This window comes from Jaculus jaculus, chromosome 22 (assembly GCF_020740685.1).
Source record: "Jaculus jaculus isolate mJacJac1 chromosome 22, mJacJac1.mat.Y.cur, whole genome shotgun sequence".
Classification (NCBI taxonomy): Eukaryota; Metazoa; Chordata; class Mammalia; order Rodentia; family Dipodidae; genus Jaculus; species Jaculus jaculus.
Genome location: NC_059123.1, coordinates 772,120 through 785,756, shown reverse-complemented (window position 1 = coordinate 785,756; position 13,637 = coordinate 772,120). Strand labels below are relative to the sequence as shown.

General features: G+C 46.9%; 1 protein-coding gene across 14 annotated transcripts in view; it reads right to left on the bottom strand.

Moving 5' to 3' along the window:
* The window catches only part of Caprin2 (caprin family member 2), a 76,057-nt gene extending 64,253 nt beyond the window's left edge, over window positions 1-11,804 (bottom strand). For 3 of the 14 annotated variants that reach the window (XM_045139516.1, XM_045139520.1, XM_045139523.1), the window contains exons 1-2: window positions 10,714-11,450; window positions 277-539 (exon numbers count right to left, since the gene is read on the bottom strand). In XM_045139516.1, coding sequence (XP_044995451.1) covers window positions 277-525 — 249 coding nt within the window. In that variant the 5' untranslated portion in view covers window positions 526-539; window positions 10,714-11,450. Of the gene's footprint in view, window positions 1-276; window positions 540-1,240; window positions 1,308-1,343; window positions 1,385-1,507; window positions 1,576-10,713; window positions 11,452-11,741 lie in introns of those variants that run through there. The other 11 variants (XM_045139521.1, XM_045139522.1, XM_045139518.1 and 8 more) reach the window with 9 other exon arrangements.
* Between the last annotated feature and the right edge of the window lie 1,833 nt (window positions 11,805-13,637).

Here is a 13,637-nt window from a genome sequence, read left to right as displayed (position 1 = left end):
AAAAAAAAAAAGCTGTGTTAAAACATTTACTACACTCAAGGAACTAATCACTTAAAAGTATTTCAAAAGTAGCATGTATTTTACTATGAAGAATATTGCTACTTAGCCATGTTGACAAATGAAGCAAGTATTTAACCTGGTTAACTGTTCCCCAAATAAATCACAAAGTCAGTCAGATTCTCATTAAAACTTGTGTTCTTTGATATAAAGAAATTTGTCAGCTCCTTAACCCTGGTTTAATCGTGCATCTACAGGGTACACAGGAGAAAAGGTTACCTTCTTTTTCTCGATGTTTCTAATTTTGTGCTTAAGGCATATCAGTCCATTATCAATATAGGTCTCATACGCCTGGGAAGGAGACGAGGCAGAACTGATAGACTGCAGGGGGCTCATAGCCCGCGGGTTTTCCCCATGCTGAGTGTGGTTCACTGGGAGCTTGGTTGATTTCATATTCCCCTCACTTCCCTCCTCTGAATGGTCTGAAGGTGACTGGTTACCAAAAGGGGATGAAGAGAGTTGCACCATTGAAACGGATGAGGCTGAAGAGGGGAAAAAATAAGTTTAAGTACAAAAGCAAACTAGAGGACACAGCCAGCAGTCTAGACCCACTTTAAGATTCCCTTCCACAGAAATGAGCTCAAAAATCTCATGGTGCATGGCAGTATAGGACAACATACGTTGACTCCAGTACTCTTAGGGTAATTAACTACAAGCAATAGGCAATACAGACAGCCTACACGCAGGCAAATTTTACAATATAGGGATACTTCCAGAACTTTGAGAACTGCTAACCAAGCAACGGCGTCCAAGCTCTTCTTTTCAGAAGTGCAAACCACATTTTGAGTAACAGTTAAAGGGACGACTAACAGGAAAAAAGCGTTTTCCACATCATGGGGTGACCCTTCACCTCAGCCTTAACCATGAAATGGTATTTACAAAAATTTAAAATAAAACCTCTAATTTGAGCAGTGAGGTCTTTTTCGTTTTTAAATAAGACTGGCCTAGAATGCAGTGCATCGCTGCGGAGGAGGGGACGCCAAGTCCTGGGTGGGCTGTCAATGTGCTTGCTCTAATTCACACACCCCCAAACCGCCCGCGGAGCCGCACGGTGCAGGTGGCGGTGCCTCTCCACGGCCGCGGCCTCCTTTCCCCTCAGACACCCCGAGCCCAGACAGGACCTCCCTAAAAGGCTGCCGAGGAGGCCCGGCCCCTCCGCCCGCCCCGCCGAACCCGGCTTCACCTCCCCGGCGGCCAGGACGCCTCCGAGGCCGGGAGCCCAGCCCGCGGCGAGCAGGCCCAGATGCGCGCCGCCCTCCGCCCTCCGCCCTCCGCCCTCCGCCCTCCCTCGCCCGGCCCGCAGCAAGCAGGAAAGCGCTCCGTCAGCCTGGCCGCTCGCGCCTTGCCAGCCCCGTCACACGCGCGCGTCTTAAGTAGGCCGCGCCCGAGCCGACCCCGCCCAGACCCCGCCTTCTTCCGGCCCATGCCCCGCCCCTCTACTCGTGCGTGCCTTGGGCGACCTCGACCAGGCCCTCGTCGAACCTTCTTCCGGTTTTGGGCCTGGGGGCTACCTCAGCTTTCCTCCTTCCGGTGCTCTGTCTCGCTGCCTCCCCCAGCATGTCCCTTCCGGCGTGCCTCCCACCCCCCCCCCACCCCCGCATTCGGCCAGCGACATTGGTTCCGTTGTCGTGTGCGCTGCCCAGAGCCCTGGCAAGTTCACGCCTCCGGCACCGCGGGATCCGGGCTCTGGAGTTACAAGCTGCGCTTATTAGCGGGGCCGCCTTGAATGAGTGGTTTCAATCCCAGGAAAATGGGCAGCTGGCCTAGACGGAACCGGCTTCCGTCCTCAGATGATTTAGGATGGGGAAAAATAACTGAAATAACAGAAAGTTACCAGTAAACATGAACAATGGGACAGTAGAGATGGCTCAGCAGTTAAAGGTGCTTGCTTGCAAGCCGGGCGTGGTGGCGCACACCTTTAATCCTAGCACTCGGGAGGCAGAGGTAGGAGGATCGTCAGTTCAAGGCCACCCTGAGATTACATAGTGAGTTCCAGGTCAGCCTGGGCCAGAGTGAGACCCTACCTCGAAAAACAAAACAAAAAAATAAATAAAAGGTGCTTGCTTGCTAAGCCGTATGGCCTAGGTTCAATTGCCCAGTACCCACTTAAAGCTCACAAAAGTGGAGCATGTGTCCGGAGTTTAATTTGTAAAGCAAGAGGTCCTGGTAGGCTCTCTCACCCTCTCTGCAAATAAAATATTTTTTGAAAACATGAAAAAAATGTTCAACCTCACTAGCCATCAGAAAAATTAAAATCAAAACTACATTGAGGGACTAGAGAAATGGCTCAGAAGTTAAAAGTCCTTGCTTGAAAAGCCTGCCAGCGCAGGTTTGATTCCCCAGTACTCATGGAAAACCAGATGCACAAAGTGGCACATGTGTCTGAAGCTTATTTGCAGTGGCAAGAGACCTTAGTGTGCCCATTCTCTCCTCTCTCCCCCAAAAATGAAAATTTTTTAAAAAAAATCCATTTTACCCCAGTCATGATGACAATCATTAAGAAAGCAAATAAGGGCTGGAGATGGCTTAGTGGTTAAGGCATATGCCTGCAAAGCCAAAGAGCCTTGGTTCAATTCCCCAGGACTCACCTAAACCAAATGCACAAGGTGGAGCATGTGACTGGAAGCCCTGATGTGCCCATTCTCCCTCCCTCCCTTTCTCTCTCTCTGCCTCTGTCCCTTGCTCTCTCAAATATTTTTTTTTAAGTTAAAAAGAGAAAAGAAAGAAAGCAATTAACAGGGTTGGAGAGATGGCTCAGTAGTTAAAGGTGCTTGTTTGCAAAGCCTGATGGCCCAGTTCAATTCCCCACTACCCACATAAAAGACAGATGCACTAAGTGGTACATGCGTCTGGAGCTTGTTTGCCATTGCAGGAGGCCCTGGCATATCTATGCTCTCTCACTCTTTCTCTCAAATAAATAAAATATATTTTTTTAAAAAAAAGCAGGGCACCATGCCTTTAATCCCAGCACTTGGGAGGCAAAGGTAGGAGGATCACTGTGAGTTCAAGGCTACCCTGAGACTACATAGTGAATTCCAGGTCAGCCTGGGCTACAGGGAGACCCTACCTAGTGGAGCGGGGGAGGAAGCTAGGCTGGGGGAACACAAACCAGGCACAGTAGCCCACACTTCTAATCCTAGCACTTGGGAGGCAGAGGTAGGCTGTGAGTTCAAGACCAGCCTGCGGCTAGACTACATAGTGAATTCCAAGTCAGTCTGGGCTATGTAGAAACTCTACCTCAAAAAAAGAAAAATACTGGGTTGGAGAAATGGCTTAGCGGTTAAGGTGCATGCCTATGAAGCCTAAGAACCAAGGTTTGATTCTCCATTTCCCCCATAAGTCAGATGCACATAGTGGTGCATGCATCTGGAGTTCATTTGCAGTGGCTGGAGGCCCTGGCGTGCCCATTCTCACTCTCTCTCTCTTTTCCTTTCTCTCTGTCTCAAATAAATTTAAAAAATAATAAAGTTTTAAAAACTACAAATAACTAATGTTAGTGAGGACGAAAACAAAAGGTAATGCTTACACACTGAAGAAGAAGGAGAAAGCTAGCTGAGGACCAGCAGTCACCTCTCTGCAATGTCAAGCTCCTGGCCCGTCATGCCCTCCCCACAGTGGGCTTTTCTTCCTTACACTACATCTGGTCGGAGATTTTGTCCAACAATGAGGAAGTAACCAGTACACCACTCCCGTACAGTTATCCTAAGGGCTCCAGTCCAACACATGGCAGAGATACTGGGACATGAATGTTCATTGAAGCACTGTCCATAGTATCTGAATTATGGAACCAACCTAGGTGTCTGAAAATAGAAGAGTGGACGAATAAAGCATTGTACATAGAGCTGGGGGGATGGTGGAGAAGTTAAAGGCACTTGCTTGCAAAGCATGCTAGCCAGAGTTTGATTCCCTAATACCCACATACATAAAGCCAGATGCACAAAATGGTGCATGCATCTGGAGTTTGTTTACAGTAACAAAGGGTCCTCTCAGGAAGGAAGGAAAGACAAAAAGGGCCGGGTGTGGTGGTGCATGCCTTTCATCCCAGAACTCGGGAAGCAGAGGTAGGAGGATCACCATGAGTTCGAGGCCACCCTGTGACTACATAGTGAATTCCAGGTCAGCTTGGGCTAGAGGGAAACCCTACCTCAAAAAGCAAGCAAGCAAACATATTAAGAAGTTGAGCCAGGCATAGTGGTGCACCCCTGCCTCAAAAAAAAAAAAAAAGTAAGTAAAAATACCAGCACTTGGGTGGCAGAGGTACGAGGATCACCATGAATTCAAGGCAACCCAGGACTACATACTGAATTCCAGGTCAGCCTGGGCTAGAGTGAGACCTTACCAAGAAAACCAAAAATAAATAAATAAATAAATAAATAAATAAATAAATAAATAAATAAATAAAACAAAGTGGCTGGAAAGATAACTCAGTAGTTAAAGGCATTTGCTTTCAAAGCCCGATGGCCCAGGTTCAATTTTCAGTGCCCACGTAAAGCCAGATGTACAAAGCAGTGCATGTGTCAGTAGTTCATTGGCCGTGGCAGGAGGCCTTGGCATGTCCATCCCCCCACCCCATCTCTGCCTGCCTCTTTCTCTCTGTCTCTCTCAAATAAATAAATAAACAGATTTTTTTTTTTTTTTTTTTTGAGGTAGGAGTTCCAGGTCAGCCTGGGCTGGAGTCAGACCTTACCATGAAAAATAAATGAATAAAATGTGAAGGTCTTAAATACACATTGTCTGGCAACTGCTTGCTCCCCGCAGGGCGGATTTATTATGCCACAGCTACTCATAATTAATGCAATTTCATGTTGAGAAAGCTGAATGGTCAGTTTACCAAGGAATAGGAAAGCAGGCAGCATCTAAGAAGAAATATGAGAAATTATCCCAGACATTTTGTGATGGGCGGTAGAAGCCTGCTTCTCAACACTACACAAGACTCTGGAGAGATGCCATAGAGGGAAGGAGAGAGGGAGGGAAGGAGAGAGGGAGGAAGACAGGCAAAGGAAAACAGAGATTCCCAGGGAACATGTATGAGGTCCTGTGTTCAATCCCCAGCTTGCCCCCACTGCCCCCTCCAAAAAAAGCCAAACAACTAAACTGAGTATAGTGGCTCACTGTTTTAATCCCAGCCCTCAAAAGGCTGAGGCAGGAGGATTGCCATGAGTTTCAAGTGAGCCTGGGACTACAGAGTGAGTTCTAGGTAGAGTGAGCAACAGAGCTGGATGTGGTGTTGCATACCTATTATCCTAGCATTTGGGAGATGAGATAGGTAGGATGAGGAACTTAAGGTCTACTTCAGCCACATAGTGAATTTAATGCCAGCTGGGGCTACATGGAACCCTTTCTAAAAAAGGGGGGGTGCTGGAGGGATGGCTTAGTTGTTAAAGTGTTTGCCTGAAAAGCCAAAGGACCCAGGTTTGATTCCCCAGGATCCACGTTAGCCAGATGCACAAAGGGCACACGCATCTGGAGTTCGTTTGCAGTGGCTGGAGGCCCTGGTGTTCTTTCTTTCTCTCTCTCTCTCTCTCTCTCTCTCTCTCTCTCTCTCTCTCTCTTTCTATCTCTGTCAAAAAAATAAATAAAAATATTTTTTAAAAGCTGCTGGGGAGATGGGCCAGTGGTTAAAGGAACTTGCTTGCAAAGCTTACGGGCACAGAGTTGGAGTCCTCAGCACCTATGTAAATCCAGATGCAGAAGGTGGTACATGCCTCTAGAGTCTGTTTGCAGGGGCAGAAGGTCCTGATGTATCCATTCAGTCTCTCTCCTCTCTCTGCTTGCAAATAAATAAAAATTATCTAGGGGCTGGGAGGAAGATCAGTAGGAAAGCTGCACAAATTGAAAATAAAAGTGCACAGGACAGGAGCAAGAGAAATGCCAAACTGGAAAGTGCAAGAGGAAACTGAGAAGCACAGAAAACAGTGAGAAGAACCAGAAGAGAGTGGAAGGAAAGTTTATGCAGCAGGGAGAGAGACAAGACAAAATGGGAGAGCAGAGAGAGAAACACACCTTAGCTCAGGGAAGCCAGGACAGAGAGAGAGCTAGAGCGCCCGCCAGGGAGAAGGCTTTTGCGTCCCTTGAGGGAGGGAAACTGCTCTGCAAATGGGAGTCCTTGGGCGGGGGCTGTGGCTGCAGAAGGAGCCAAGTTGGCTGGACTACGTTCTTCCTTGGGGGGAAAGAGACTTCTGAAGTTTTAATTTCTTTTTCTTTTTTATTTATATTTCATTATTTTTTTATTTGACAAAGAAAGAGGGAGAGAATGGGCGTGCCAGGGCCTCCAGCCACTGCAAAGGAACTCCAGATGCGTGTGCTCCCTTGTACCTGTGGCTAACGTGGTTCCTGGGGAATCGAAACTGGGTCCTTTGGCTTTACAGGCAAACACATCTTAACTGCTAAGCCATCCCTCCAGCCCAATTCTTAATTTCTTTTTCTTTTTCTAAAAGAATCTCAGCACTCTGGAAGCTGAAGCAGGAAGATTGCTGAAAGTCTGAGGCCAGCATGGGCTACATAGTGAGATGCTGTCTCCAGTGAGTAACAAGATGTTTGCGTTCAGGAGGGCACAGAGATACGGTGGAGGGGGCGTGGAAACTGGAGTTAGTGGGGAATGAAAGAAACTGGCGAACTTTGCACAAGCTAATGACAGTGATAGAGTGAGTGGCACAACGGTTCAGCCTCCTGCATCGAAGAGTCAGAATTAAAGCCAAACAGAAGGCATGATTCAGACGCCCCAGTAGGCAGAGGCGTCAGGGGCCTAAAGATCATGCACATGAACCTCCCAGCCAGCGGACTCCCATAGTGTTGTATCACAGGACTTCAGCTTCACTGTCCTGACACTGGTGCTGCGATGGGAAACCTTCCTCTTTCTGAGATCTTGGAGCTACTGGTTGATTAAAGTCTCCTGTCTTTACCTTTTTGGTCACTTGAGTATCTGAGGTTAATTTTCTTGTGTCCTCCAAAGGAAGAATTCACAATGACATTATTTCTGAATTTGTAAATAAATGCTCATAACAATTTTCCAAAAATCTTTATACTTAAAACTCAGCTTCGCTGGATGTGGTGGCACATCCCTTTAATCCCAGCACTTGGGAGGCAGAGGTAGGAGGATCGCCGAGAACTCGAGGCCACTCTGAGACTACATAGTGAGATTCAGGTCAGCCTGAGCTACAGTGAAACCCTACCTCAGGGGAAAAAAGAAAACAAAACTCAGCTTTGGGCTGGAGAGATGGCTTAACAGTTAAAGTAACTTCCTCAAAAACCTGCTAGCCCAACTTCAGTTCCCCAGTGCCCATGAAAAGCTGGAAGTGCAATGTAGCCCGAGCATCTGACGTTCATAACGTCTGCTGCTGTCTGGCTAAACGTATACACTATGCTCGCCAAACTGCCCAGTGAGCACTTCCCTTAATGCTCATACCCATACATTAATGCACTCTCATTTTTGGTAGGGAACCTTCTCTTTTCAGATGGCAGTGACTTTGGGATGATTGAGAAGGCACCATGGTGCTGGGAAGAAGTGACAGAGGAGTGCTCATCACTGCAATATCTCTATCACACCTTCCAAGGCTTGCAGAAAAGGTGGTGGAAAGAATGTAAGAGCCAAAGGAAGGGTAGGACTCCTTACAACGTGCTCCTCCAGACACAAAATGGCCTGGATATCCATGACCTCACCGTGCCTGACACTACCCACACAAGACCATCATAAGAGGAGGAAAAGATCATGACATCAAAACAAAAGTGAGACTGATTGAGATAGGGAGGGGATATAATGGAGAGTGGAGTTTCAAAGGCAAAAGTGGGGGGAGGGAGGGGATTACCATGGGATAATGTTTACAATTATGGAAGTTATCAATAAAAAATATTTAAGAAAAGCAAAAAGTATGCTGGCAGCAAGAAGGCAATGCAGCCCCACGTGGCTTCCGCTTCATTGCCACTCATCCTGTGCATCTAAGGGCAGCCAGTGATGGATGCATTTCTAGCCATTCAAACTCCTAGTCCTGCTCTGTCTATGGGGGTGGTTTCTGTGTGACCAAAAGGGATGTAGTAGCATTAAAATTAAAAGCACATATAATCCCAGTACTTGGGAGACAGATGTAGGAGGATCACTATCTTGAAGAACCAAAATAAAAGCTGGGTGTGGTGGTGCATGCCTCTAATCCCAGCACTAGGGAGGAAGAGGTAGGAGGATTTCCATGAGTTCAAGGCCACCCTGAGACTATATAGTGAATTCCAGGTCAGCCTGGGCTAGAGTGAGACCCTACCTTGAAAAACCAAAAAACCAAAAATAGTAAAAATACAGGTTAGAGAGATGGCTTAGCAGTTTAGGTGCCTGCCTGCAAAGCCAAAGGACCCAGGTTCGATTCCCCAGTACCCATGTAAAGTCAGTTGCACAAGGTGGAGAAAGTGGCTGGAGTTCATTTGCAGTGGTTAGAGGCCCTGGTGCTCCCATTCTCTCTATCTTCCTCTCTATCTCTCTCAAATAAATAAATGAATTTTTAAAAATAAAACAAGAAACGAGTCTGAGTCTGCCCCATCAATCATATTCTCTCACAGTAAATTTTGGATTAGATAATACAGTTCTCAACTGTGGACTTTAATCTGTTCATCTATCTTCTATCATCATTCTTATAGTCTTCTGTCTTGAGTCTGGGTCATATTACTTACTAATAAACTTCTAAATTTTATCTAGTCCATTTAACTAAAATTATCTATCAAGCTTTAGATTGTTACAGATTTGAACAAATGAAGGAAAGGTAGCTTAACTCTATCTAAACTGTGGTTCACTTAGAGAAGCTGATCACTGTGTAATTTGTTGTCTGGGTGTTTAACTCAATTTTTCTGAAATTAAACAAGAGTGAGCTATCAGTGACCCAAATGGAAAAACACAGCTCATGTTCATTAATAAAATATGAAGCAGAATTTCATCATTTGCCATGTGATGACAGAACACAAAAGCAACATGAAAATTAACTTAATTGGAAATATTGCAAAATTATTTTCAACAACACATGTGAAATTAAAGAATTGCTCTGATTGCTAAGTACATAATAGAGAAAGTCACAGTATTAAGCCTGGTTAAAATTTGTGCAAATGCTTTACAAATTGCTTGTTCTCTGAGACTGACGCACTGCCTGTTGCCCTAAGGGGGCGACTACAGATTGCTTATTCACTAATAACAGCATAGTACTCAAGTGGGACATTTTAATAGGAACAGAGTTAAAATTAAAATAAATGACAATTGGGCTGGAGAGATGGCTTAGTGGCTAAGTCACTTGCCTGCAAAGATTTGATTTCCCAGTACACATGTAAGCCAGATGCACAAGGTGGCATATTCATCTGGAGATCATTTGCAGTAGCTAGAAGCCCTGGTGTGCTCATTCTCTTTATAAATCTACCGGTTCCTCTTCTTTTTTTCTCTCTCCCTCCTGCTCCCTTAAATAAATAAAAATAATTTTTCAAATGGTTTCATCGTATATTGCCTGGTAGCTAAAAGTATATCCCCAAAATCTAGTACCTTCACCAGCACTAGTTAGCAGTTAGTAAAATACTTGTTTCATTTTGAGACAGAGTTTGTGTTGCTGTTGTTGTTTTGTTTGTTTTTTTCAAGGTAGTGTCTCACTCTAGTCCAGGGTGACCTGGAATTCACTCTGAAGTCTCAGGGTGGTCTCGAACTCACAGCTGTCCTCCTGCCTCTGCCTCCTGAGTGCTGAGATAAAAGGCGTGGGCCACCACTTCCAGTGAGACAGAGTTTTATTTATTTGAGAGAAAGAAAGAAAAGGCAGAGAGAGAAGGAAAATGGGCACACCAGGGCAGCAAACTCCAGGCACACATGCCACCTTGTGCATTTGACTTAGGTGGGTACTGGGGTATAAAACCTGAATCCTTTGGCTCTGCAGGTAAGAGCCTTAAACACTAAGCCATTTCTCCAGCCCAAGACAGTCTTAATATGTAGCCTCAAACTTGTGATACTCCTGCCTCAGACTCCCAAGTGCTGGGATTACAGTGGTGCACCACCACTTAATAGTCATTTTTTTTTTTCTGGTTTCTGGAGGTAGGTTCTCCCTGTAGCTCAGGCTACATGTAATATTTCTATATATATGTAATATTTGTAATATTTGTTTTTTTTGAGGTAGAGTTTCATTCTAGGTTCATAGTTTCATTCCAGGCTGACCTGGAATTCACTATGTAGTTTCAGAGTAGCCTTGAACTCATGGTGATCCTTCTACCTCTGCCTCCTGAATACTGGTGCCCAGCTGTTTTTATTTTTTAACTTTGTTGTTGTTGTTTTCGAGATAGGGTCTCACTGTAGCCCAGGCTGACCTGGAATTCACTATGGATTTTCAGGGTGGCCTCGAACTTACAGCAATTCTCCTACCTCTGCCTCCCAAGTGCTGGGATTAAAGGTGTGCACCACCACGCCCAGTTGTTTTTATTTTTTAGTATATATATATATATATATATATATATCATGCAGAGAGAATGAAAGAAAGAATGGATGCACCAAGGCATCTTGCCAGCGCACACGAACTCCAGACACACCCCTTGTGCACATTGCTTAACATGGGTACTGGGGGATCAAACCTGGGCTATTAGGCTTTGCAAGCAACATCTTCAACCTCTGAGCCATCTCTCAGGATCCAAAAATTTTTATTCTGAGGGGCGACTCACCCTTATAAGATGGTAATGCTGGTCTTGAATTCACTCTGTAGCTCTGCCAGGCCTTGAATTCGTGACCCTTCTGCTTTAGCCTCCTCAGTAGCTAGGATGACAAGCCTGCAACACCAGGTACAACTTCTCTGGACGTGCTGCTTTTTCAACCATCTGCCCCAGAACATATCACGTCCATGTAGATCCATGCAGTTCCTCAAGCTTCCAACAAGCAACCTTATGCTGTGAGCACCAGCTTCCCAGAGTCCTTGCCGGGCATTTACCCTCCTTTTTTTTCCTTCGAGATAGTGTCTCACTGTAGCCCAGGCTCACCTGGAATTCAGGTTGGCCTTGAACTCAACAGCAATCCTACTTCTGCCTCCTGAAAGCTGGGATTAAAAAGGTGTAGGCTGCCACTCCCAGGAATATGTTACTTTTTTTTTGGCAAGTTTTTTTGGCAGAGTTTCATTCTAGCTCAGGCTGACCTGGAATTCACCACATCCCAGCGTGCCCTCAAAGCTCACAGTGATCCTCCTACCTCTGCCTCCCAAGTGCTGCGATTAAAGAGGCATGTGCCACCACGCCCAGCAGCAAGTAAATATTTTTGAGAGAATGGGCGCCCTATAGATTCCAGCTACTGGGAACAAAATCCAGACACATGTGCCACTTTGTGCATCTGGCTTATGTAGATACTGGGGAATTGAACCTACATCCTTAGGTTTCACAAGCAAATGCCTTACTGCTAAGCCATCACAACAGCCCCTAATTTTTATTTATTTATTTATTTTGTTTGTTTTTTTCGATGTAAGGTCTCACTCCACCTCAGGCTGACCTATGTGGTCTCAGGGTGACCTCAAACTCACAGCAACCTTCCTACCTCTGCTTCCCAAACGCTGGGATTAAAGTACCACGTTAGCCAAAAAAAAAAAAAAAAATTTTTTTTTTTGGCTGTTTGTTTTTCGAGGTAGGGTCTGTCACTCTAGCCCAGGCGGACGACCTAGAATTCACTGTGTAGTCTCAGCGTGGCCTCGAACTCATGGCCATCCTACCTGTCTCCCAAGTGCCGGGATTAAAGGCGTGCGCCACCACGCCTGACTCATCTTTTCTTTTCTTTCTTTCCCGGCTCTTCTTTCCTTTCCCTTCCCCTTCCTCTTCTCTTTCCCTACCCTTCCCCTTTCCTTTCCTTTCCTCTTTCGTTTCCTTTCCTTGCTTTTCTCTCTCCCCCTCCCTCTCTCTCTCCCTCCTTCTATCTTCCTCTTGCTCTCTCTCCCTCCCTCCCTCTCTCCCTCTTCCCCTCTCTCTCTCCCTCCCTCCCCTTCCCTCCCTCTCTCTCCCTCCTTCTATCTTCCTCTCGCTCTCTCTCCCTCCCCCCCCTCTGTCCCTCCCTCTCTCTCCCCCCCTCTGTCCCTCCCTCCCTTCCCCCCTCTCTCCCTCCCTCCCTCCCTCTCCCTCCTTCTCTCTCTTCCTCCCTCTCTCTCCCTTCCTCTCTCTCCCTTCCTCTCTCTCCCTTCCTCCCTCCCTCCCCCCCTCTCTCTTTCTCTCTCAAGACGAGAAGACAGACGCCCAGGTGATCCAGCCGGCACCTCCGCCCACGGTGCGCACGCGCGGTCGCCGCAGGCAGTGCCGGGGGCGGGGCTCCGGCCGTCGCCATGGAGAAGCGCCGCCGCTTCCCTAGAGGCACTTCCGGGTTCGCCGCGGCGCGGGAAGGTGGGGCGCGGCGACCGAGGCACGGCTCCGGAGCCCGAGAGCTGCGAGCGGAAGCTGGCCTGGTTACTTCAGCCAGTGTCAGCACAGCAAGGTTTCCATAGCGAGACTCGGCCCCCCGCCAAGGGTCGGCCGCGGACTGCAGATGTGGCTTGGCGGTTAAGCGCTCGCCTGTGAAGCCTGAGGACCCCGGTTCGAGGCTCGACTCCCCGGGGCCCACGTTAGCCAGACGCACAAGGGGGCACACGCGTCTGGAGTTCGTTTGCAGTGGCAGGAGGCCCTGGCGCGCCCATTCTCTTCCTCTGTCAATAAATATTTTTTTTAAAAAGGCGGTCGTGGTGGCGAACCCTTTTATTCAAGCACTCGGGAGGCAGAGGTGGTAGGATCACAGGAGTTCTAGGCCAGCCTGGGACTACATAGTGAATTCCAGGTCAGCCCCGCCTAGAGTGAAACCCTACCTCGAAAAACCAAAAGTGGGATTAAAAAAAAAAAGCAAAGAAAAAGGGAGATGACCTAATGCATTCTCAGGTTGCTAAGTGATTATCGCCACCCAGTGGGCGCTCATACAGTAACCAGTGGAGGAAGCCCCTGGGGCTCCTCCTTTCCAACTGGACACCATGAAATGCAAAAATGCTATCCATAGGGCACAGTAGCCTGCAGAATCCTGCAGGCTAAATTATGAAGATTGCTGTGAGTTCCAAGTCAACTTCAGCTAGGTTGAGACGCTGCCTCAAAACACCCTGAGACTACATACTGAATTCCAGGTCACCCTGGGTTACAGCGAGTCCTTAATATATATCCTGATAATATCGTTTTAAAAAAACAAACTTATTTGCAAGCAGAAAGAGGTAGAGAATAATGAGAGAATGGGTGCAGCCGCTGCAAATTCCAGATGCACACACTACTCTGCATCTGGCTTTACCTGGCTACCAGGGATTGAACCACAGGGTTGTTAGGATTTGCAAGCGAGCATCTTAACCACCGGGTCATTTCTCCAGTCCTAACTGGCCCGCCTCCCAGTAGTCCAGACTGACCTGGAATCAATTTAACTATGTAGTTTCAGGCTGGCAGTTTTTGTTAATTAAAAAAATTGTCTTTATTGCGAGAAGCACAGTGGTGAAAAGGAGTTCCTGGGTTCAATCCCCAGCACCACAGAACTTAAAAAAAAAAAAAAGGAACAAAGTGCTAGAGAGGGGCTTGGGGTTTTCCGTGGGGAAGCCATTAATGACCTTCAGCAGTAG